This window comes from Apodemus sylvaticus, chromosome 8 (assembly GCF_947179515.1).
Source record: "Apodemus sylvaticus chromosome 8, mApoSyl1.1, whole genome shotgun sequence".
Taxonomy (NCBI): Eukaryota; Metazoa; Chordata; class Mammalia; order Rodentia; family Muridae; genus Apodemus; species Apodemus sylvaticus.
Genome location: NC_067479.1, coordinates 88,321,410 through 88,345,496, shown reverse-complemented (window position 1 = coordinate 88,345,496; position 24,087 = coordinate 88,321,410). Strand labels below are relative to the sequence as shown.

At 43.8% G+C, this 24,087-nt stretch overlaps 1 protein-coding gene across 1 annotated transcript; it reads right to left on the bottom strand.

Moving 5' to 3' along the window:
• Positions 1–5,393: 5,393 nt before the first annotated feature.
• On the bottom strand, positions 5,394–23,779 carry LOC127690796 (putative uncharacterized protein DDB_G0271606). Its single transcript, XM_052190304.1, has 4 exons — positions 23,601–23,779; positions 8,281–8,464; positions 6,892–7,007; positions 5,394–5,793 (listed from the first exon to the last, which is right to left on the bottom strand). Exons 1-4 carry the CDS (start codon positions 23,777–23,779, stop codon positions 5,631–5,633), a joined length of 642 nt encoding a protein of 213 aa, XP_052046264.1. The 3' UTR covers positions 5,394–5,630.
• Between the last annotated feature and the right edge of the window lie 308 nt (positions 23,780–24,087).

The window sequence follows — 24,087 nt, the reverse complement described above, 5'->3', positions numbered from 1 at the left end:
AAGGACCTCCACATAAAACCAGATACACTGAATCCAACAGAGGAGAAAGTGGGAAAGAATGGAGCACATGGGCACGGGAAATTTTCCTGACTAGAATACAAAAGCTAATGCTCTAAGATCAAGAATTGACAAATGGGACCTCATAAATTTGCAAAGCTTCTGTAAGGCAAAGAACACTATCAATAGAACAAAATGCAACCAAAAGACTGGGAAAAGATCTTTATCAATCCTATATCTGATAAAGGGCTAATATTAAATATATACAAAGAACTCAATAAGTTAGACTCCAGAGAACCAAATAACCTGTCTTAGTCAGGGTTTCTATTTCTGTACAAATATCATGACAAAGAAGCAAGTTGGGGAGGAAAAGCATTTTTTCAGCTTACAGTTCCAAACTGCTGTTTATCACCAAAGGAAATCAATACTGAAACTTGAGCAGATCAGGAAGCAGGAGCTGATGTAGAAGGGATGTTTATTACTGGCTTGCTTCCTCTGGCTTGCTCAGCCTGCTCTCTTATAGAACCCAAGAATACCAGCCCAGTGATGGTACCACCCACAAAGGGCCCTGCCTCCTTGATCACTAATTGAGAAAAATGCCCCACAGTTGGATCTCATGGAGGCATTTCTCCAACTGAAGCTCCTTTTTTTTTTATTTTTAATTTTTTTTATTTTTTTAAATTTTTTTATTTAATGAAAATGGAAATAAAGGGAAGTAAAAACACTTTACGATAAAATTAAAGATTTACATGGAAAATATTTCAGATAAACACGTTAAAATTGACAATTTTCATGGAAAATTAAAGAGTAAAGTGGTAGACATGTAAAACATTGCTAAATTAATTGAAATATGGGATAGAAACATTTTATGATAGAATTCTAGATTCACATGGAAAATATTTTTGATAAAATCATAGAAAAATGTAGAAAAACATGTTAGAATTGAAGATTATCATGGAAATTTTTATATAGATTAATAATAGTAGGTATAAAAGTATTCCTAAGTTAATTGAAAGTGGAATTATAGACATTTTCTGATAAACTTGAAGATTTACATGGAAAATATTTCTGATAAAATTGAAGAAATATATAGAAAAACATGTTAAAATTAAAGATTATCATGGAAATTATATAGATAAATGATAGGCATAAAGATAATTCTAAATTGATTGAAGGTGGAATTATAAACATTTTCAGATAAAACTGAAGATTTAAATAGAAAATATTTCTGGTAAAATTCAAGAACTATATAGACAAACATGTTGAAATGGGCTATTTCATGGAAAATTTTACATATAAAATGGTAGATATAAAAACTCTAAATTAATTGAAGGTGAAATTAGAAACATTTGTGATAAATTCAAAGATTTACATTGAAAACATTTCTGATAAAATAGAGGAAGTATATAGAAAGACATTAAAATTGAAGATTATCATGAAAAACAATGCAAATAAAATGGTAGACATAAAACAACTTCTAAGTTAATTAAAAAGGGGAATTACATTTTCTGATAAAATTGAAGATTTACATGAGAAATATTTCGTTAGTCTATGTCTTTTTATTGGGGAGTTGAGTCCATTGTTGTTAAGAGATATTAAGGAATAGTGATTGTTGCTTCCTGTTATTTTTGATGTTATTTTTATGTTTGTGTGGGTATCTTCTTTTGGGTTTGTTGGAAGAAGATTACTTTCTTGCTTTTTCTAGGGTGTAGTTTCCCTCCTTGTGTTGGCATTTTCCATCAATTATCCTTTGTAGGGCTGGATGTATGGACAGATATTGTGTAAATTAGGTTTTATCATGGAATATCTTGGTTTCTCCGTCTGTGATGATTGAGAGTTTTGCTGGGTATAGTAGCCTGGGCTGGCATTTGTGTTCTCTTAGGGTCTGTATGAGGTCTGCCCAGGATCTTCTAGCTTTCATTGTCTCTGGTGAGAAGTCTGGTGTGATTCTGATAGATCTGCCTTTATATGTTATTTGCCCTTTTTTCCTTACTGCTTTTAATGTTCTTTCTTTGTTTAGTTCTTTTGGTGTTTTGATTATTATGTGCCAGGAGGACTTTCTGTTCTGGTATTGTCTGTTTGGAGTTCTGAGGGCTTCTTGTATGTTCATGGGCATCTCTTTCTCTAGGTTAGGGAAGTTTTCTTCTACAATTTTGTTGAAGATGTTTACTGGGCCTTTAAGATGTAAATCCTCGCTCTCATCTATACCTATAATCCTTAGGTTTGGTGTTCTTATTGTGTCCTGGAGTTCCTGGATGTTTTGAGTTACCAGCTTTATGCATTTGGCATTTTCTTTGACTGTTGAGTCAATGTTTTCTATAGTATCTTAAGCACCTGAGGTTCTTCTGTCTCTTGTATTGTTTTTGATGCTTGCATCTATGACTTCTGAATTCCTTCCAAGGTTTTCTATCTCCAGAGATATCTCACTTATGATTTCTATATTATTTCTACTTCCACTTTTAGATCCTGGATGGTTTTGTTCAGTTCATTCACTTGATTGTGTTTTCCTGTAATTCTTTAAGGGATTTTTGTGTTTCTTCTTTAAGGGCTTCTGCCTGTTGACTCATGATCTCCTGTATTTCTTTAAGGGATTTTTTGGCATTGGGCTGGAAATACCAGGAAGGTACTTAGGGTTGAAGTGACACTCAGTGGTTTGCTCCTTTCCGCCATCACACTGGCCCATGCAAAGAGAATGGCACACTGATATGTATGCAGTACTCACATGAACACACCTGTGTATCCCTCCAATCAGACGGACACTTGTCAAGCACCTGACAGGTTATAGCTCCCATTTCAAGTGGGTCTCAAGCACAATGGCCTGGTGTTTGCACTGCTCCTCTCCACTGTTCTTGCTACAGTGCATATGTTTACTCCTGAGTCTGGCCAGGCCTGTTTCCTCTTCATGGAACATAGTGCAAAGAACAGCTGTGTCCATGACATTGGAAAACTGAGCCAAAGTTAGTTAATTGCCTGCATTCTTTGTTAGGACTACAGAAACAGCATTTGGTACAGAAAATGACGAAAAAGGCATTTTCCGTCACTGATTCTTGATGAGTCCAGCCTTCTGGATGCACAGAGAACACGGTGATAACTACAAATATCAGTTCATAGGACCTTCCTATGTCAGATAGCTTTACCTTAATCTTAGACAATATTTCTTCCTCCATGAACAGAGTAATAGGATAATAAATACATCCCTCATGCATAGCTTATTAAGTTTAATTTGAAACGTATGCCATGCATAGGAAAAAGTATCAGGTCAGGAATTCCTGATGTGGACCTATGTGTGGTTAGTACAAGCCTGCAATCCCAGCACTGGGAAGGCTAAAGCAGAAGGAACTTTAGTTGAAGAACCAGCCTAGGACATAAAACAATATCATTGTAAAACAAAAACATACTCAGTGGCTGCTCTAAACAGCCATGGCCACCCTGAGATCCTTAGCAACCTAAACTCAGAACTCATGAAATCAACTAGAGGAACTCTGAATATCAGATGTTCTAGAAAATATTGCTTCAGTTATGTCTTGTTTTTGGCTTTTTTTGCCATTTTTTAAAAAGATTTATTTATTATATGTAAGTACACTGTAGCTGTCTTCAGATGCACCAGAAAAGGGCATCAGAACAGTTTACGGATGGTTGTGAGCCACCATATGGGTGCTGGGATTTGAACTCATGACCTGTGGAAGAACAGTCGGTGCTCTTACCCACTGAGCCATCTCTCCAGTCCCCCCCTTTTTTTTTGCCATTTTTATATCATGAATCATTCAACATATTTATGGAGGTGCTATGGAATTCTGTACAGTAGGCTCGACTCCATCATAAATATTAGCCTACCTCAAATCCCTTGTTAGGAAAGATGTGTGCCACCATAGAAGGATAGACTTCTATTTCTTGCAGCTCCTATATCACAAGTGTGTGGATGACAGCAGGTTCCAATCTCAAGTGAGAATTCTATAGGTCATAGGGAATGGCTTGACTTTGGTCTTAGCAGTCTGTCCCTATCAGACACCAAGATGCATGTAATAAAAATGAATAAATCAGGCAGCTGTAGAAGACCTTTCCTAGGAATGAAGACCTCACAAAGATCTTCCCTAATTACAGATTCCAGATGGCCTAATTCACTTAAACTCGGTTCAGATTATGCTTTAAGGTCATCTTTGAGGCCAGGTTTCTATAGTTTCTGGGGAAAAGAAAACTAAAAAGAAAAACCAAAAACCCAGACCCATTAAATGGAACAAATATTAATGGTACACTGAACTATGTGTCAAGGAGGAGACATCAGGAGGTAGCAGATGCATGTCAGAGTCTGTAAGACCTGGAGACACAATGGACTTGATCTCTTGTCACAGTGACCACCAGGAATACACTTAACCTAGGGGTGCTTGGGTGTTGTCAGGGCCATAGAAAAAGGCAGCTGTTAATGAGCTGAGTTGGCCTGTGAGACCTGGGTCAGCAATCAGGCCTATCATTTAGCAATATGGTCACGAAGGGGTCCAGGCCTTTCAATAGTAACCACACAGCAGCCCAACTACAGCCTGACTACCCATGACTTGTGGCTTTACCACACCTTGTGAACAGCAGCATGTAATACATGGAGTTCTTGCTTTCTCCACGGTGATAAAACACAGCACAGCCGAGAGCAGCCACAGAACCAGGTTTCAGTGTATAGCTGAAGTAGCCCAACATTTCAGTGTTTCCATCAAGATGCCCTGAGACATTAGTAACAAATGTCTGTAGACAAATATAGGGTCAAGGCCAGCAACACCTGTGAAAGTTTATTTTGCAGTGTGACTTGGAAGGTCATTATATGTGATGTGTCATTAACACTGATGTTGTATTTCAAGGAAAACTGAGATTCTAGCTCTGGATTTCCTGATTTCTTCTACACTCCTTTCAATGCTTTTATTTCCTAAGATCCTGTACAGAAATGATGATATATTTCTCAATATTGAAATTATTGAGTCAATAATGAAACTGTGTTGTAGAGTACTATATATTACAGGTAGATAAATACATGAGAAAAAGAATGCATTTAGTACAAATTACATCATAAAGGGTGAATATATGGAACAAACTATATTATCCACTCTCAAAACACCCCCTGCCTGGGGTGTCTAGGGAATTGACTATTCTGTGTGTCTGGGAATTGGCTATTTAGCCTAGATGGGCTGGAAACTACAGAGATCAATTTCGGCCTGTGAGTTCTATGCTTATAGGAGTGGGACAGCATGCCGGAATAAAGAAGATGGTCTTAAGAGTCTAGAGTTAGTAAACAATTTATAATTTATAAACATATATTTTTTAAATGGCCAATAAAACAGCAGTCAATATAAAGAACAAATAGTCTTATCAATTTTAAAAAACCTTAACATGAACATATAACATGTCAATAACAATATCAAAACCAAAACATCTAAACCCCCAAACCCAACAAAACTCTAACATAAAATTATGTTAAGTAGCATGTTCTCGCTGCAGATTTAGCAGCACTGTTGTACAGCCGTGCCTAGTCTTTGACACTTAGTGGCTGGGCAATCACCCCACTTCCCTCAAGGGGAATTGTCAGAAAATCAAAGAGCAGCAGATCCAGAAGAAGACGGATAGGTCACTGGTTCCATAAAATTAGGACCCATTCACACTGAGGAAATGTAATATGTTAAAGTAAATCCATCCCGGGGATTCTGTGGTTTCTGGAGACTGGGCTCAGCAGGTGACTCCTGATGCAGCAGGTCATTCTGCAGGATGCTCTCTTCCTGGGCTGTGGCCAGTTCCATCTCATGCTGCAGTTTCTCAAACCTGGGAGAGGATGGCAAATGAGCCACTGGCTGGGTAGAGACCAGCGCTGTTAGCAGCCAGGCTGCTACCTCCTACCACCTCAGCTCTACTTGTCACTCAACATGGCTTGTTTACCTGAAGTCATTGTTTACACCCCAACAAATAACACTCACACAGTAGCTGGGCCTACAAATATTCTCAGCCTCACACCCAGGTCAGAATCTGACTGAGGTATTGTATGTTCTCTATTCTACTAGAAAAGATAGAACTTTCTCTTGTAGTACATGGGCATCATTTTGTAATGGTAGCCAACCAGAGTCAACACCAGATGAGTGATAAACAAGTTATTGATGGTGAGTTAGTGATGGATCACAGCATTATATAGAAAGACTTAGCACAGTCTTACATCACTGGTATCTGAACAAGGTCATGAGAATAGCTCAGTCCTCCTGTTCAGAAGGCACCATGCACTCAAGTAGCATGGTCAATAGAGCCACTGAGGCATGAGCAGCAATTCTTCAGTTGTATATCTGAGAACATTAACTCTGGAACCAAACAGAAAACTAAAGTTCCTCAGGACAAGAGCTTGAAAACTGCATCCTGGCTCTCTTTGGGAGTCTGCTGTGAAACAGTCTCTTGAAGGGTCTGCATATCCTGACAGCAGTGGCATCTGCCTGGGTTCATGCTGGAAACTTCTTTACCTATTGATATCTACAGAGCCCTTTTCACAGAAATTGGTAATCACTGTAGGGAGCACCATAAAAGGAATGGAATCTGTTCTCTACAGGGGTGTTCCTAAACAAACTAATTTCAGCCAGAGATGGAGGTGTACACCTTGCGATTCCATAACTTGGGAGAGAAAAGAAGGCAGATCTCTGTGAGTTCAAGGAAAACCTGCTCAGAACAGATATTGGAGATGGAAAAAGGCAGTCACACTGGCACACACACTGGGAGTAAGAATTGTCTATTTTCCTGCACAGAAAGTCTTAATAAGTAGACTAGCACAATACTTTGAGGTATTCTTTTCATGGTAGTGGCTCTTAGTCTTGCTGATGAACAGACAACCATATATATGGGACTGGGGTGGCTGCACTATCACCTCCCAGACTGGGCTCCTACCTCATCTGGAGGACATCAAAGTGATGCTGGAGCTTCCGTGCTAACTCCTTCTGCTTGATGGCCATCTCCTTCTGTTTCACCACGTACTGCAACATTTCCTCCATCCTTTCCATGTGCTGCTTGTTAGAAGATGGTGCCCTTAGTGGAGGGTTATACATGGGCAAGCACAAACGTTCACAGAAAAGTAACCAGATACAGAGGAACCTAAGAGCTTGCTGCTCAGCGAAGCAAACAAGAACCTTCTTCCCCAGCACACTCCTGGGCAAGTGAGAAACCGTTTTATAAGTTACAGACTAACAAGAAAGAAATCCAATGTTCTCCTCCAGTCAATGCACACACGCATGAAGAACTGCTCTATCTCTGTCTGTCTGTCTGTTTTTCTCTGTCTCTCTGTCTCTGTCTCTCTCTCTCACACACACACTGTCTCTGTGTCTGTTTTTCTGTGTATCTGTCTCTCTGTCTCTGTGTCTGTTTCTCTGTGTATCTGTCTCTCTCTCTGTCTCTGTCTCTGCCTCTCTCTCACTCACTCAGACACACACACACACACACACATACACACACACTGGAATTGACAAAGAGCAGCCTTATGTGAGATGATCATGGAAGGTCTGACTAAGTTCACCAACTCCAGACATCCCTTGGGAAACAAATCTAGCGTGGACTTTACTGTGTTTGACAAGAATATAGAGAGGTCAGAGACCTTTGTTCCCTGAATCCCAGCATTCAAAGAACTCCTGAATCCCCTTAAAAGCCTTTCCTCCATGCATAATCATGTAGTCAGGTCTAGACTTGAATTTCCAGGAAGGGAGAACTCTCCACAAAGCTCACAGAAAACAGGCTTGAAGAGTTGCTACTCAGGCTCCTCTCAGTGTGAAACAAGCATTAGGCAAAGAGAAGAGAAGTCCTTGGGTTGTAGGAAGAAAGGAGAAGGACACAGGACATGCAAATAGACAGCAGTGAGAAGCTCTTATTTCACAGTTGCACTAGGCTCTTCCAGCAAGCAGATTCCTACCAGTGATATACCATTATTTCTGTCATGCAACTGAAGCACAGTACTCAGAACTCATTCAATACTCTATGCATAATACCCCATGTATCAGGAGGGCCTTCACTCATGTTACATGTTATTTGCCCATCTCTGTCTCTTGACTGCCACTTCAAGCATTGCAGACGATGCTTTCCAATAATTCATTTTCTCACAAGAAGCTAACTTCCCCGAATACTTGTGCACAGACAGAGAAATGAACAATCACATGAATGTGCTGCTGGCTGGATGGGAGTGTGGATTAGAAAGGTGATGGGTGAAAGCAGAGGGGGGTCATAGAGCAGACAGGAAGTCCAGTGGGAAATGGTGTGAGACACTGTCGGTACCCAGATGCCTCTCCATACCTTTTGGTGCTGGGTCTGTGGGTCACTGGCCTCTTCCTGTCGATTCTCACAATTTGACTTGAATTCCCCCAAGTGCTGCTGTAGTAGAGCAAAATCCTCCTGCATTTTCTGGTTCTCCTTCCTCAGAATTTCCATGTTGTTGTTCACATGATTCAGCTCGGCCAGGATCTGGCTGTGCAGGTTGCTGGAAAAGACTTGCCTAGTAAGACTCTGCTGACTCCTCCTACCATTCCAACCTTGACATCCCACTAACCCTACCACATCCCATGAAGTCCTAGGAAAGAGACCAGCACAGCCATGACACCTGCACTCTGAAGATCAAAAAGAGGGAACAGCCAAGTCAGGAAAGAAGAAAGGAATTCTGAAGTCCCCAACACCAATAGAGATCCACGTCCCTCCAAAGAAAGAAGATTCTCTACCTGTCTGTGACTGTCCAAGGTATTGGGGGGAAAATTAGGGGACAAATATCCTCAAGGTAGGACAGGGGAGACAAATGGAGGGCGTTCTTTACAAGTGTTCCTTAACAATCAGCTCTGAAAAACCCTCCTGAGCCCCAGAGGACCAAGGTTGCCTGACCCCCATCTCCTGGTGTGAATCACTTTTCTATCTAAAGGCTCCTGAGCATGGCAGGACAAGACTGGAAGGGATGACAGTCTCTTTCTAACTAAACTGAGTCCAAAAGGCCCAAGTCATGCTGATGGCTAAGAGGCAAAGGGGATAGAACCAGAGCAGGGGACTGTCCCCTCCAGATACAAAGAAAGATAGAAATAGCCATTCAACCCTGTCATGGGTGCCTGACAGGCACTTAGTGATAGAAGCTAGTCTCCTTCTCAAGCACTTTGAAGTTCTCCGAGGCTTCAATGCTCTCACTCTTCAAGGTCTGAAGTCCTGACATAATGTGCTTATGCTCCAAATGCAACTTCTCACAATAGGTTTGTGGCCGGTGGGACGGCCTGGTTCCAGGAGGATAGAATGAGCACAGATCACTCAGTCTGTACCCAGGACTGCCCCAGCCCAGCCAATGCCTCATTCTGGAACTATTTAATGGGCCATCATGGTGTGTGTTATCTCCTGTTGCCCTAACCCTCTGGTAAAGCCTAGCTGTCCAGGTTGAGGGTACCCTGGCTGCATGAACTCATCAGTAGGCTGGGGGGACAGTCTAGTCTGGTATAGTCTAAGAAGTCTATGACACAAGTCGTTGCCCACCAGAAACTTGGGTGATTTCTTTTCTCCTGTTTTCACAATAGGGATTCTAGATTCTGAGAAACTATTATTGCAGAGGGAGACATTGTATAGAATTCTTGGTTGAGAATCCTGTTCAGGAGAACTTTATAAACTGCTTGAGGGATTCAAATGTGATGAAATGTGACCACATAGGCCAATGGCAGTGCTGTTTAAACATGGGCTTCCAAAACTCAGCACTGTCATTACCTCGAACGTGTGAGACAGAAACATCCTCAGGCCAAGAGACAGACTCCTGGATTCCGAAGTCTGGAGGACAGAAAATCATGCAAACACGTAGGTATGTGTGCAGGTACTCGATGTAAGAACACACACACACACACGGTGGGAGGAGAAAGAGACAGAGTCACAGACAGAGGCAGAGACAGAGAGAGCACAATGAGATGTAGAAGAAATGCCTGGAGTAATGCCGTCTCAGAGTGTACGGCAAACACAGAGGAGAACAGCGATGAGGCCAGGACTGTGGTCAGGCAATCACAAGGGAAAATGTAGGGCCAGGCCCTGCCAGGTGCTTCCACAAGCTGAGCTTTCAACTCTATCTCCTGCCAGGCAACTAGGAGACTCACCACAAACTCACAAGAGCTCGGATCTCATATAATCCATCACCTCTCAAGGCCTTTCCAATGCACTCAGGGAACGCACTCTCCAAAGCTTCAGTCCCTGAGATCTGTTACTCAAACCACAGGCTCTGGTTTTCATTTGGAGAAAGCTGAAGAGACCATTTCCCATCTCTCTCCTGTCCAAGCTTCCAATATGCCTCTCCTCTGAGAAGCATTTCGGGACATGAGGTTGGACACAGGGACACCTTGGAGGGGCAGACTCCTAAAAACCAAGATCTCAGAAGGCTAAGATGAGGGTGACATAACAGAGTAGAGACCTCCAGACACCACAGACTTTGAGACAGTGAATACCTATTTTCCAAGGGTCCTTCACTGATGACATTGAGGTGATCTTGCAATTCATTCCTCTCAGTGGTCAGCTTGTGAAGCTGTGTTGTCAGCCTCTCTGTTTCCTTCTTCACCTGCTGCTTGGTGACAACACGTGTGGAGGATGATGGCTGTCTGCCAGCCTCTGTAGGGAGAAGACTACAGGTGAGCTTGTGTAGTGAGAAGGAGTGGAGGATGGACAGAACAGCCTGAGGGTTAATGAGAAAGACAGCGTGCCTGCCACTCAGAGGCAACACAAAGGTTTTGGCCCAGACTTGAGACGCCTCCTGTGTGGATCTCAGCTCCCCCATCGTTCTGTAGATGGGGGAGCATCAGAGCATCCAGGTGTTTCCTCTGCCTCCCCGCACATGCTTATGATGACCACACAGCTGGCCTCTCCATGCACAGGGAACACCTGGACTTCAGAGCGTGAAGACTGTGGTTTCAGAAGACGGGAATAAAAGGGGCACAGTCCACAAGCACTCAGGTGCTGTGGAGATTCCCAGATCTTCTCCCTTGTTCTCTAGGCAAATGACTGGATTAGAATTGATGCGGGGCAGAACAGGATCAACAGACTGATCAGTTCAGTCCACTGGAATACCAACCTGCCCCCTTCCCAAGCTGCCAACAGGATCTTTCTCTCTTGATCCACTGCCTCTTCCAGTTGTTTAGCTGTACTAGAGAAATGGCTGCCACCCACAATAGCTAATTGAGAAATCTAAGAGGCCACTCTCAGTGAGAGGTTGTCAGAGGACATCTAGTCACTTAAGGTCACATTTCTCTCCCAGCTACTACTGTCAGGAATCCACTGTGCCTAAATGGCCACTAGGAGCGAACTTCAGACATGTCCTGCCCTAAAGTGGGAAATGGGAGTCTGTCCCTTCCCCTCATGGACTTCTTTTCCCCATTCTGTACACAGTTCCCTATAAGAGGAAAAGCTGTGACTCACAGTAGCACATCTTTGGTCTTATAGATCCTGGCTTTGGACTGGACAGACTGTTTTGGGATCCTTGACTTACAGGAGTTAGGATAAGTACCAAAGTCCATTTGGGACCCTAAGGATCCAGCTCCAGTGTGATATTACTTGAACCCACATTGTGTCACCTCCTCCCGGAAGTTGGGCCCCCCTTTCCGGGACTCACTATGTCTTCTCCAGGACCATCTCTTTCTTCCTGAATGACTCTCAGATGGAAGGGCAGTCTCTCTGGTCTCATTCTGCTCCCCATTATTCCTCCTAAGTAGACTCCTCAGTCTAGAAAACATGTCTACAGATCAACTCTGCAGTCTCTGACTGACTCTAAGAGCAGTTGGTGTTGCCACAACACTGGTGACATCACAGGGGGTGCCGTGAGCTCTCCAGGATACAATAGAATGTCCAGAGAAGGGACTGCTGATGTCATGCCCTTTGCTCCTTACTACATATGTCTTCCTGAACTGACAGGAAGCTGAGGTGCCCTTCAGCTCAGTTCCAAGTGAGCATGTCCTAGACCAGGGGAAGCCATACTGCACTTCCTTCTTCCAAAGCCAGACTTGCTCTAGGCTTGTTTGGAAACACTTCAGCTCTGGTGGTGGGGATAACTCTTTCAAATCCTACCCAGAAATATCTCATCCTTTCCTCAAACCACCCCTATTCATCAGTATCAGCCATAGTACTGAGAAGTGACACCAGGATGGGAGTGGAGCTGGGAAGATCACCCACCTCATCATGGACAGGTGCTTTAAAACACATCCAGGACAGCCTGCAGGGCTGGGTGCCACATGGGATGTGGACTAGGGGATCAAGTAGGAGAGCCATGTGCTTAGCCTTTGAAATTGCCCCAAGATGTCTTCACGGGTAGAGAAGGCAGCCATCTGGGTGCTGGCTACAGTGACATGAACTGTTGGCAGAGGAAACTGAAATAGTGGAGCCAACAAGTGAAAAGCCCCTAGACTGAATGTGCTGCTCTCCTCTGTGCACCAAAGATTCCAAAGCAGGGTTGGTGACAGTCCTCTGTGAGTTACATGGTCAGAAATGCAATGGGATTGGGGGTGGTAAGAAGACAATAGATGTATACATACTTCAGTTGACAGAGTGAGTGGCTGTCATGTAGGAAGCCCAGGGCTGACCAGGGCTGTCCTCCCTGGCCTTGGTAGTCTCACTTGTAACACTAGCTCATGTGAAGTGGAAGCAGGATGATTTAAGCCCAAGGTTAACCTGCAAAGCCAAGTTGAAGACACCTTGGGCTACATGGAACCTGTTTCAATAATACAAAACAGAAATATACTCTACCTCCAAGGCCTCACCTACCAATCCTTTTCTATTGAAAAGAACTTAGGGGAAAGACTTTGGAACCTGGAGTGGATAGGGAACCACAAAAAGACCAACAGAGCCAACAATCCTAAGACCTTGGAGGCTCCCAGAGACTGAACCACCACCCTCGGAGCATACATAGAACGGATCCATCTCTCCCACACCCCCAAACAAAAGTAGCAGATGTGCAGCTTGGTCTTCATGTGGGAATCCTTAGCAACTGGAGTGGGGATGATTATTATTATTATTATTATTCTGACTCTGCTGCCTCCCTGTGGATCCTGTTGTCCTACTTGGGCTGCCTTGTCTGGCTCAGTGGGAGAGGGTATGCCTTGTCCTGCAGTGACTTGAGGTACTGGTGTAAGCTGGTACACAGCAACGATTTTCCTCTACTGACAGACAAACCAGGACAAACCAGAAATGTCTGTGATATAATGTGATTATATATATTTGGAAAAAAAGTTAAAAGTTACCATTCTCCCTACTACTCCTTTAGTTTGGTAAGATGGAGAGGAATTGGAAGTGAACTTTCTATTCTTGTCTTTCCTTAGGTCCACATTGAAACTAAATGAAAGTCGTTATCACTGTCTGAACTACTGAGTATTATCCACTGGTGCTAGCATAGTAGTGTGCCTGTGACAAACTCTGCCTTCCTGGAGTGATGCTGCCCAAACTGGAAGTGTCATGTTCTGAGGGCAACCCCACGGATCCCTTCAAGGGGCAAGACAGAAGTCATCAGGGACATCATCCTTCCTTGGTCAGAGATCAAATCAAGTTGATCCATTGGAAACTAGTGGGCTATTTAACCATACCTGATAGCCCCACCTCCACCTCTCAGAGATCAGAAGAGGGTGGAGTTCAAGCATCTCATTAGTGATGGATACCTTGGTAGACTTCCTGGCAAACTCCTGGTCCCAGATTGAATAGACTGGTATAGACAAACAACTGCTGCTCTCAAAAGTATTTAGGGGTGTCTCAGGATTTTCCCTATCCAATTACATTAGTGCCGAGGAGTTCTGTGATTAGACAGGAAAAGGGGGGCAGAGCTAAGAGAGGGAAGTTCTTGGTGTGTAGACCAATACAGCATTTTGCAGTATTCTTTCCCTGGCAGTGACTCTTAGTCTTTCAGATGATCAGAAGCCCATAAAAGATCCAAGGTACAAGGGATCGAGGTGCCTCTACTGACTTGTCCCAGCCTGGGCTCCTACCTCATCTGGATGTCCTCAACGTGATGGTGCAGCTTTTCTGCTAACTCTTTTTGCTTCATGGCCATGCCATTCTACTTGAGTAGGTACTGCAGCATGTCCTCTGATCTTTCCAGACCCCGTACATTGGAAGGCCGAGATCTTAGTAGAGGATCATTCATAGGCAGACAGAGGCTTTCATACAAGAACAAGCATGAGACCCTCACGAGCTTCTCCACCTAGAGTTGGGAGAAGTAAGAAATCCTGTTTCAAAATAGATATTGATAAGTGAACCCAATAATCTCTTCTATTCAATGCACACATACATGTTGTAGCACACTACCCAGGGGGTTCTTGCTAGATGAACATGGGAGTTTAGACTAAAGCATACCAGCCCTCTCAGAAGAGGTTCAGAACTCTACTATCCATCACTTAGAACTAAAACTAGTGTGGGGAGTGTGCTCTGCCTGTGTTGAGATGGTTAGAGAATTTTTTTTCCTGCAAAGCCTAAGTCACTTTTTTTTTTTTTTAACCAAGTCTACCGAGTTTCTTCCCACATCTGTGGTCACCTAGTTAGCTTTGGAATGTGAGCTCCAGGAAAGGAGAACTCTCTAGCATCACTCACAGAAAACAGGGTTGACAAGCTATTAGTCAGGATTCTGTTACTGTCAACCAAGAGGTGGGTAAAAGGAACAGACCACATGGCAGTGAAAGAAGAAACATCACACGCCACTAAAGTCCATGGCAACGAGAAGCACTCGTTTGGGATTTACCCTGAACTCATCTCCTTGCAAGGTATTTCCTACCTGTGGTGAACCCCGCCATGCAAACGAGTCACAGAACTCGGAGCACACTCGCCCTGTACATAGCACCCTGCCTATCAGGAGGATATGTATGTGTGGGGCACCTTATTCTCCAGTCTCCCTCATTTGATTTCAGCTTTAAGCGGAGCACAAGGGTAAGCTTCCCAATAATTCATGTACCTACAGAACGTTAACTTCCCAGAATAATTTTACACAAACACATAACTAAACAATCATATTTCGTGAGGTGGCTGGCCGGCTGAGAGTGTGGATTAGATATGTGGTTGGTGAAAGCACAGATGTGTGGATGAACAGAAAGATAGAACAAGGGGCAAATGGTGCTAGACATTAGCTTGACCCAGCTGCCTATCCTACCTGATGCTGATGGGTGTGGAAGTCACTGCTCTCTTCATCTTGATTCTTACAGATCAGCTTCCCCCATGTGTGATGGAGCATGGGCCAATTACCCTGCACTTTCTTCTTCCTTTGCCTCACCATATCCACCTTCTTCCATAGCTGAGGCTGCTCCATCATAAGGCCCTGTAGCTTCTTCCTGCCATTCCCACTTCTAGATCCCATTAACCCCGCCACTCCCCAAGTTCTCATGAAGACCTATGAAAAAGCCCAATATAGCCATGACAGATGCTCCCAGAAAACAACCAACAGGGAACAGCCAATTCTGGGAAAAAATTAACATCTTCTAACATCCCCATCACCAAAAAGGATCCCTGCCCCTCCAGAAGAAAAAGGAATTGCCACCTGTCCTTGACTTTCTTAGGTAAATGGAAACATTAAAAAGTAGGGGTAAATGTTCTCAAGGTAGGACATTCTAGCCATGTGTCCTATAACAACCAGCTCTGTAAAAACCCAGCCTGAGCTCCACAGTCCTAGGCCTGCTTGAAAACCTCTCCATGAGTCAATCTCTTTTCTGGCTAGATGCTTCTGAGAATGGCAGGACAGTGCTGGGAAGGGTCACAGTCTCTTTCACACTTAGCAAAACTGAGTGGAAAGGACCCAAGGCACGCTGATAGCTAAAGGCAGAAGCTCAGAATCCTGCCGTATAGGAGGTCAGGGTTAGGAAAAGAGGCTGACAGGTCAGTGTTTAAAAAAAGATAGCAGTGTAGTAGTCAGTTCAAGAAAGAGGATGACACAGTTCTACCCATTGGTATTTAGTCTAATGAGAACCTCAGAAGGAAAGACTGCCTTTAATCCCAGCATAGTGGAGGGATAGGCAGATGTTTCACTGCAAGTTTAAGGCTAGCCTTGTTCACATACTGTCAAAAAAAAAAAAAATCGGAGAGCCTCCCATTTGTCTCTTCTGAGGAGCTGTTCCTAGGGAAGCCAGCTGTGTGTGCCCTGGTTTCTATCTCACAGGCAAAAGTGCGTGTTTAAAGCTGCAGACAGGACAAAGGGTCACATTGAACTCTGTGGCAAGAAGGACACATCAGGAGGCTCCAGCTGGGTTTCAGCGCCTATAAGATCTGGGGACAGAATCCTCATGAGTCTGTTGCCTGTTCTGACCACAAGGAATACACTTCACCTAAGAGGGCTTGTGTGTTGTCTGGGTCATGGAAAGGCAGCTCAGGGCACTATAACTATTCACAATTAGGTTGATTAAAACAAAACAAAACAAAAAAACTGTAGGACTGTATTGGGGTGTTCTAGCTGAGGCAAAACCCTGGTTAATATTTATAAAGTCAGGAAGAGAACTGGTCCTTGCTCTCAATGGTAATCCCTAACCCAGGTCCTATTTCTGGCCGCTCCACGAAATGAGGCTTTGGGAACTTAAGTATGTTAGCTAATACGTGGGGCTCTTGCTTTTCTCCAGAGGGGTGGTACACATCACAGCCTCGCTGAGAACAGACATGGCCAGGTTTCGGGGTGTAGATGAAGTAGCACACATTTCAGTGATTACTAGCATGGTGCCATGAGACATTCGTCACAGGAGTCTAGCGGTCTCCTGGACAGTTTTTCACCATGGTTTTCTAAGTCAGTTTTTAAAATTATTTGTATGAAAATTTGTGTATGAGTATACAAACATGCCACATGAAGATCAGTAGACAGTTTGTGAGAGGTTTGTTCCCTCTACCATGTGGATCACAGGGAAGAAACTCTGGTCCGTATATTTTACAGGAAGTATCTGTACCTGCTGAGACATCTCTCCATCTAATCACATCAACAATGAAATTTCCTAAACTGTTTACATATATTTATGTTCTCTCTCAGTGTGTATGCTTCTATATGTGCATGTGGGTGAGGACATATGCATGTGCTATATTCATAATATGCATGTTCTTCCCCTACCACAAGATCAAATACTTGCCTTAGTGGAGATATCTGTGGAAGGCTGGATCTTGAGACCCTCAGGCTCTATGGAGACTCTCCTTTAGTTGTAAACTACACCTCTTCATGTAACTGGGTCCTGACTTTTTACATCTCTTGTAGTCTCTAGTGCTAAGATTGAATCTGGGGCTGTGTATGCTAGACAGCTGCTCTACCACCGAGTGTTTACATCCAATGTCAGAAACTCCATTCGTCTTCCACATTAAGTACAGGCGAGCTGGATGAGGCCACTCAGCTAGCAATCTGTCCACCCCAAGAATGGTCCTTGAGAATGGAGGACAGGGTGGTTTTTAAACTAGGAGTGCTGGGCTATTTGGGAGAGAAATGAAGGACTCAATTAACTCTATACTAAGGACAGTTTAGCCTGAGAAAGGTTGATATGAAATTATTGTCTACCTGCACATGTCCAGTAGAAGAAGCCAGGTCAATCTATACATCTGGTTGTATTTACCAAACCAATCACACATTGTGCTGAGGGCACATATGTGAGTAAGGTAGACTCCTTCCAGGTACTAAGATGGACAAGAACACCCACTCAGTATAGTAGTAACTTCATAGTGTGTCCTAAACCAAGTCTCACCTAGTATTCTAGTGTCTGCAAATGGCTCTTTCTGCATCGGGGTCAGCTCATAAAGAAAACATGACCTATGGAATCAGGTAATCAAGAAACTCCGCTTCTCTGGATTGTTAGCTTTTGGAAGATGGTTTGCCAGCAAGTATCTGGTCACCCGCAGGATTACTTGCTCCAAACTTTAATTCTATGACTCACCTCCAGTCTTCGAAAGTCAGTTCGATTTCATAAATTATGAAACAGTCACCTGTGAGAAACATTTCCTTAATATCCTTTGAAGCCTACCATGGCAAAAGGGCAGCTTCAACGGTCCTTCCGATGCTCCAGGCTGCACAGACATGCTTTCCACCAGAATCACATGGCTACTGCACAAGTTCCATCTACGTAGCTTCTCTGGAGCTTTCCCACACCCCAACACTACTTAGATGAAGATCTTATTTCCTGTTATCAAGAAGGATTCTTTATCCCACCCCAGCCTCAATAGAGATAATCTCAAGTCTTTATCATATGTGCCTAATCTATAGTGTCATACTAGAGGAGAGGGAGGCATCTGCTCCAAATTTTGAAATAAGTAGTCCTGGACCATGATCCTGAAACCCTGGAGAGCACTGGGGACACCAGATCTCTGTATAGAAGCCTGGGCAGCCTAAGGCCATTAGCATGCCTATCTCATACACACCACTTCCTACACATCTCCAGAGACTTCTCCATTTAATCGTAGATGATCCCATCCACCTAACACAGCATGCGTGCCAGATAAATAACGAAAGTAATTCTAAACAACAATAACAATAAAAGCACACTAAGTACATGATCAAGGCCGATAGCATCTATAAACAGACTTCCCAACGTGACTTACAATTTCATTATCTCTGTTGTGTAGTTATCACTGATGTTTTATTTCAAGAAAACCTAGGCTCTGGATTTCCTGATTTGTATATACTTCTTTAGGGAATGCTTTTATTTCCTGAGAATCTGTAGAACAATATACTTCTCAGTAATTATTTGACACAGCCAATAAAGATGTGTGTTATAGAGAACTATATTTTAGGGGTAGGTAATACAACTCAGAATTACATACAGTGTGCTACATGTTGCATCATAAAGTGTGTAATCATGGAGTAAGCCACAAAATGCACAAATATGACACCATCCACCTGAATTTTCCCTGACTGTCTGGGAACTCACTAAGTTCCTGGAACTTACAGAGACCCATCTCTGCATGTGAGTTCTATGGTTATAGGAGCGGGACAGCACACCTGAATAAAGAAATGGTCTTAAGAGTGAACAGCTAGAAATCAATTTTTATTCATAAAAGACAATTTGTTGAGGTTTTGTCTTTTTGCTAAGTGCTGGGCCCCCAGCATCTGGAGTCTGCATGTAGCTCTGGGAACCTTCCCACAGTTAATACTGATAGATAAATAAAGATGCTGGCAGCCAATAGCTGTGGAGGAGAGAGAGAGAGGGGGGGGTGGGGTTTAGATTTCCTGGGCTACAGACCATGAGGAGGGAGAGAAAGAGACAGCCTCCATGCCTTAAGAGTGTGCAAGAGAGGAGAGAGAGCATCATGGAAGAACGATGTATAGGACGGAGAACCAGAGCCATCACTCTTCTTTGGTAAAAATAGCCAAGAGAACTCGCCCAGAGGGTACTCAGTCGGTTCAAGAAGAGCCAAGATGGAACATAGAAATTATTAAGAACCTTGGAGATATCAGTGGGAGGTAGATTATAACAGCACAGAGGTTAGGCAGTTGCTCAACTACCATGTTGCTTAAGGCGTATTAAAATACAAGGCTGTGTGGGTCTCATTCATCTAGGAACATAAATGGTCAAAGGCAGGAAGGAACCCCACACTGGGATTTATTAAACTAGTAATACTACAAACATTATTTTAAAACTGGCTTTTAAAAGGCAGTCAAATATAAAAGAGGGAATAGCTTTAGCAAATGTTGAAAAATAGTAACACACAACCAAAACAACCTAAGACAAAAACACAAACCAAACCCATATTGAAAAGTATGCTAAGCAGCATTCTCTCGCTGAAGAATTAGCAGACCCAGACCTAGAGTCTGTGGCTGGTCTTATATACTTATAGGCCGGATAGTCACCTCAGGTCTCCCAAGATGTATTGTTAGAACCAGAAGATGCCTGGCAGGCCCCCTAGCTATATAAAATTAGTGCCTAATCACACTAAGGAAAGGAAATAAGAAGAAGATAATTGACCCAGTGGATTCTGTGGTTGCAGGGGATGAGGCTCAGTGGGTGGCTCCTGGTGCAGCAGTTCCTGCCTTCTGCAGGAGGCTCTTTCTGTGCGGTGGCCAGTTACAGTTCATGCTATAGTTTCTCAGAGTGAGGGAGGAATGCAGTTAAGACAGGCCTGGTGTCTTCTCTCCTTTCCCCCTCCACCCCCCCATCACCCCCCACAGCCTACCCCCCACCCCTGTTCCTTCCACCTCTGCCACCGCCTGGCCTCTCTGCTCTTGGCCTGTCTGCTACAGCAAAGACACCATCACCTGATCCATCCTGGAGAACACGCTGCACTCAGAGCAGTTGGTGAGAACACCCTTCCACCTCTGGAGTCCCAGAGCTGCAGCTGGGGACCTGGCAGACTCACTACCCAGCAACCACCAAACCCCACCCCCCTTACCCCTGCCCTCCCGAATACCACTCCCGTTCCATTCCTTCAGCCCCTTCCACCATGAGTCCCTCCACAGAGCACAGGCAGGAACACCCCTGCTGCTCTGTTCCTGGAACACAGAAAACCCATCTGGAAATCTAAGGCAGGAGCATTCCAGTTTCTGTCTCTGGCTGGGGACCATCTTTGGCCACAATGTGCCATATCCAGGTGTCACAGGGAGATAGTTAACCTCCCAGGACTGTGGAGATACCACTCAGCTATTAAAAACAATGAATTCATGAAATTCCTAGACAAATGGATAGAACTAGAAAGTGTCATCCTGAGTAAGGTAACCCAATCCCAAAAGAACATGCATAGGATGTACTCACTGATAAGTGGATATTAGCCCAGAATAAACAAGATACAACTCACAGACCGCATGAAGCACAAGAAGAAGGAAGACCAAAGTGGAGGCGCTTCCGTTTTTCTGAGAAAGGGAACAAAATACTCACAGGAGCAATTATGGAGACAAAGCACTGGGGCAGAGACTGAAGGAAAGGCCATCCAGAGACTGTCCTACCTGGGGGTTCATCCTATAAACAGTCACCAAACCCTGACACTATTATGGATGGCAAGAAGTGCTTGCCGAAAGGAGCCTTTTATGGCTGCCTCCTGAGGGGCCCTACCAGAGCCTTACAGATGCTAGCAGACAACCATTGGTCCCAAATGGAGGAGTTGGAGGGAGGACTGGAGGAGCTGAAGGGTTTTGTAGCCCTATGAGAAGAACAGCGATGTTGTTCCACTAGACCCCCCCCCAGGGCTCCCAGGGACTGAGCCATAAACCAAGGGGTACACATGGTTCCAGCCACAACTGTGGCAGAGGAATACCTTGTCGGGCATTGGTGGGAAGAGAAGTCCCTGGTCCTATGAAGGCTCTATAGATAACCCAGCATGGGGAAATCGAGGAAGCGGGTATGTGGGAGTGGGTTGGGCAGAAGGGCATCTCCTTGGTAGCAGGGGGTGGGAGGATGGGTTGGGGATTTCTGGGAGGGGGGAAATCGGGAAAGGGTATAACATTTGAAATGTAAATGAGGAATAAAAATGTTCAGATTTTATTAATATGGGGGAACAACAACAACAACAACAACAACAACAACAACAAAAAAGACAGGCCTGGTGGGGACCTGACATGCCAGCTGTCAGGCTGCCACCTTCCACCCCCTCAACTGTAATGGAAAGTCAATATTGAACTTTTACCTCAAATCATTGTTTGTACACCCAGGGAGAAAGAGTCACATAGTACCTAGAGATTTTCTCAGGCTTAAAGACATGTCAGAATTTGATCTAGGTACTGTATGTTCTCTGTTCCATTAAAAAGACTAGGACTTCCTCCTACAATCCAGGAGTACCATTTTGTAAAAGTGACCTCATTTAGTCAATAGCATACAAGTGATATGCACTATATTCATAATGAGTTACTGATGGATCACAGCAGAGACATAATACAGACCTGGACAAGGTCATGAGGCTAGCCCAGGCCTTCTGCTCAGGATGCACCTTGCTAACAAGCAACATGCAAAACACAGCCTGTCAGGCTGGAGCAGCAGTTCTCAAGTTGCCTGCCTGAGAATAATGGCCCTACATTTGGTCTAGCACCAAACAGGAGCCTCAATTTCCTTAGACCTAGTTTTGGAAAACCACTTCCTGGCTCTCTATGGAGTGTGATATATGTTATGTGCCTGGCCCTTTAAATTGCCCTGTGGTCTTCAGTGACAGTTGGCTTTTGGACTTCTGGGGACAGGAAAGGTTTTAAAAGCCAACAGAGGCTGAGAGGGACAGTAGGGGAGTTAGATAAAGGAGTTGGAGAGAGTCGTCATGGTGGGCAGAAGCAGGGTCCAGGAGACAGAAGAATAAGGTCAGAGAAGACAGTTGATGCAGGAAGAAAGTAGGGCTTGAAAAGAGAAGAGGTTTTGAAGTGTGAAATAGACAGTTGAGACTAGCAGGCTGAGGAGACAGTGGGTGGCAGTTGGGGCAGGAAAATTTGGATGAGTCAGAGAAGATATTATTAGGAGACAGATAAAAGAACCCAGGAAGATACCAATAATAATATGAGAAAAAGTAAAAAACAAAAAGTAACTTTGTACAAATAGTTATGTCAGTGCAAAAGCTTCAGAATAGTATGAAAATACTCATCTTTTTAAATGGATTTTGCTATATATTACGGAAAGGTCTGGAAATCCTCATCTTTCTGTGTCAGCTTCCAGAGTACTATGATTCACTATTGGCTAAAAGAAATGGGGGTGGGGGTGGGAAATATAATATTCACAAAATGAAATATTTTGTGTGCCTGGCCCCTTAAATGACCCTATTTTCTTCAGTGACAGTTGGCTCTTGGAATCTGGAAACAAGAGTCTATTAAATCCAGCAGAGGCTAAGAAAGTAAGGAGAGAGCAGTAGGACTGGGGAGTAGGCAGAAGTAGGTTTCAGGAGTCAGAAGAGAGGGATCAGAGAAGAGGAAAGAAATTGTGTAGGGCTGGAAAGAAGAGATAAGAGAAGGAAAAAAAGAGGAAGGGAAGGGAAGGGAAGGGAAAGGAAGGGAAGGAAAAAGGGAAGGGAAGAAATTCTGAAGAGTGAAACGAAGACAGTTGAGAGTGAATTGGACTAGCCGACTGAAAAGACAGTTAGTGGCAGTTGAGGCAGGAGGAGGTGAGCTGACCCACAGAGATATTGTTAGGAGACAGATGAAAAAGAACTCACTAACAAAGTAGCAATACGAATATAAAGAAAAAAATTATAACTTTTTACTAAGAGTTACATATCAGTCTGTTCCAGAGCACTGCTGGGAAGGAGCCGATCATCCCTGCAGCAGAGGTTTCCATCTGCCTGGGTTCGTTCGTCCTGGGACCTCCTTAACATATACTATCCACAGAATGGATAGAGACGTGAGAAGACAGAGAGAGCACTGCTACGGGAATAGAGTCTGCTCTTTACAGGGAATGTTCCTAAATGAATATGTAATTTCAGCCAGGCAGGGGAGGTGTACACCTTCACATCCCATCCCAGGGAGGCAGAAGCAGGCAGATATCTGAGTTCAAGGACAGCCTGCTCAGAACATAGTAGAGGGAGCACAGAGAAGAGTCAAAAATCCTCAGACACAGTAGCAAACATTTTTTTTTTTTCTGGATAGAAGTACTTGTTGACTAGACCGGCAAAAAACTTTGAGGTGACCTTTTCCTCGCAGATGCCCTTGGCCCTGCTGGTGAAGAGAAGCTGATAAAGGACAGAGATTCCAAGTTTAGGGGGGGGCACAAGTGGATCCACCCTGTCATCCCAGCCAGGGCTGCTCCTGTCTCCTCTGGAGGACTTCAAAGTGATGCTGCAGCTTTTCTAAGTTCTTTTCCTGGACGGCCGGCTCCTGCTTCAGCACATATTTAAGCATTTCTTCCCTCACTTCCATAAACTGTTCACTAGAATACGGTGTTCTTAGTGGAGGGCTGTACAGACCTTCATACAAGACAAGCATGTGCAAAGGATCCCAAGGCCCTACTGCTCATCCATGTGGAGAAATAAAAACCCCGTTTAAAGGTAGAGACTAAGAAGACAAATGATCTCCTCTAGCTAATGCATACGGCAATCATGCACCGTCCCGCCCACAGGCTTCAAGGCAGATGAGCAGGGGAATCTGAACGCACCAGCTGTCTTAGAATTGGTTGAGAGCTCTATCATTCCTTCTTAACTAAGTTGCGGTGCAGAGCATTCTCTGCATGACCAGACTATACTGAGGTGGCTCTCTCGCTTAACTTATCAAAAGTCCTTCCCACATTCTTGGTC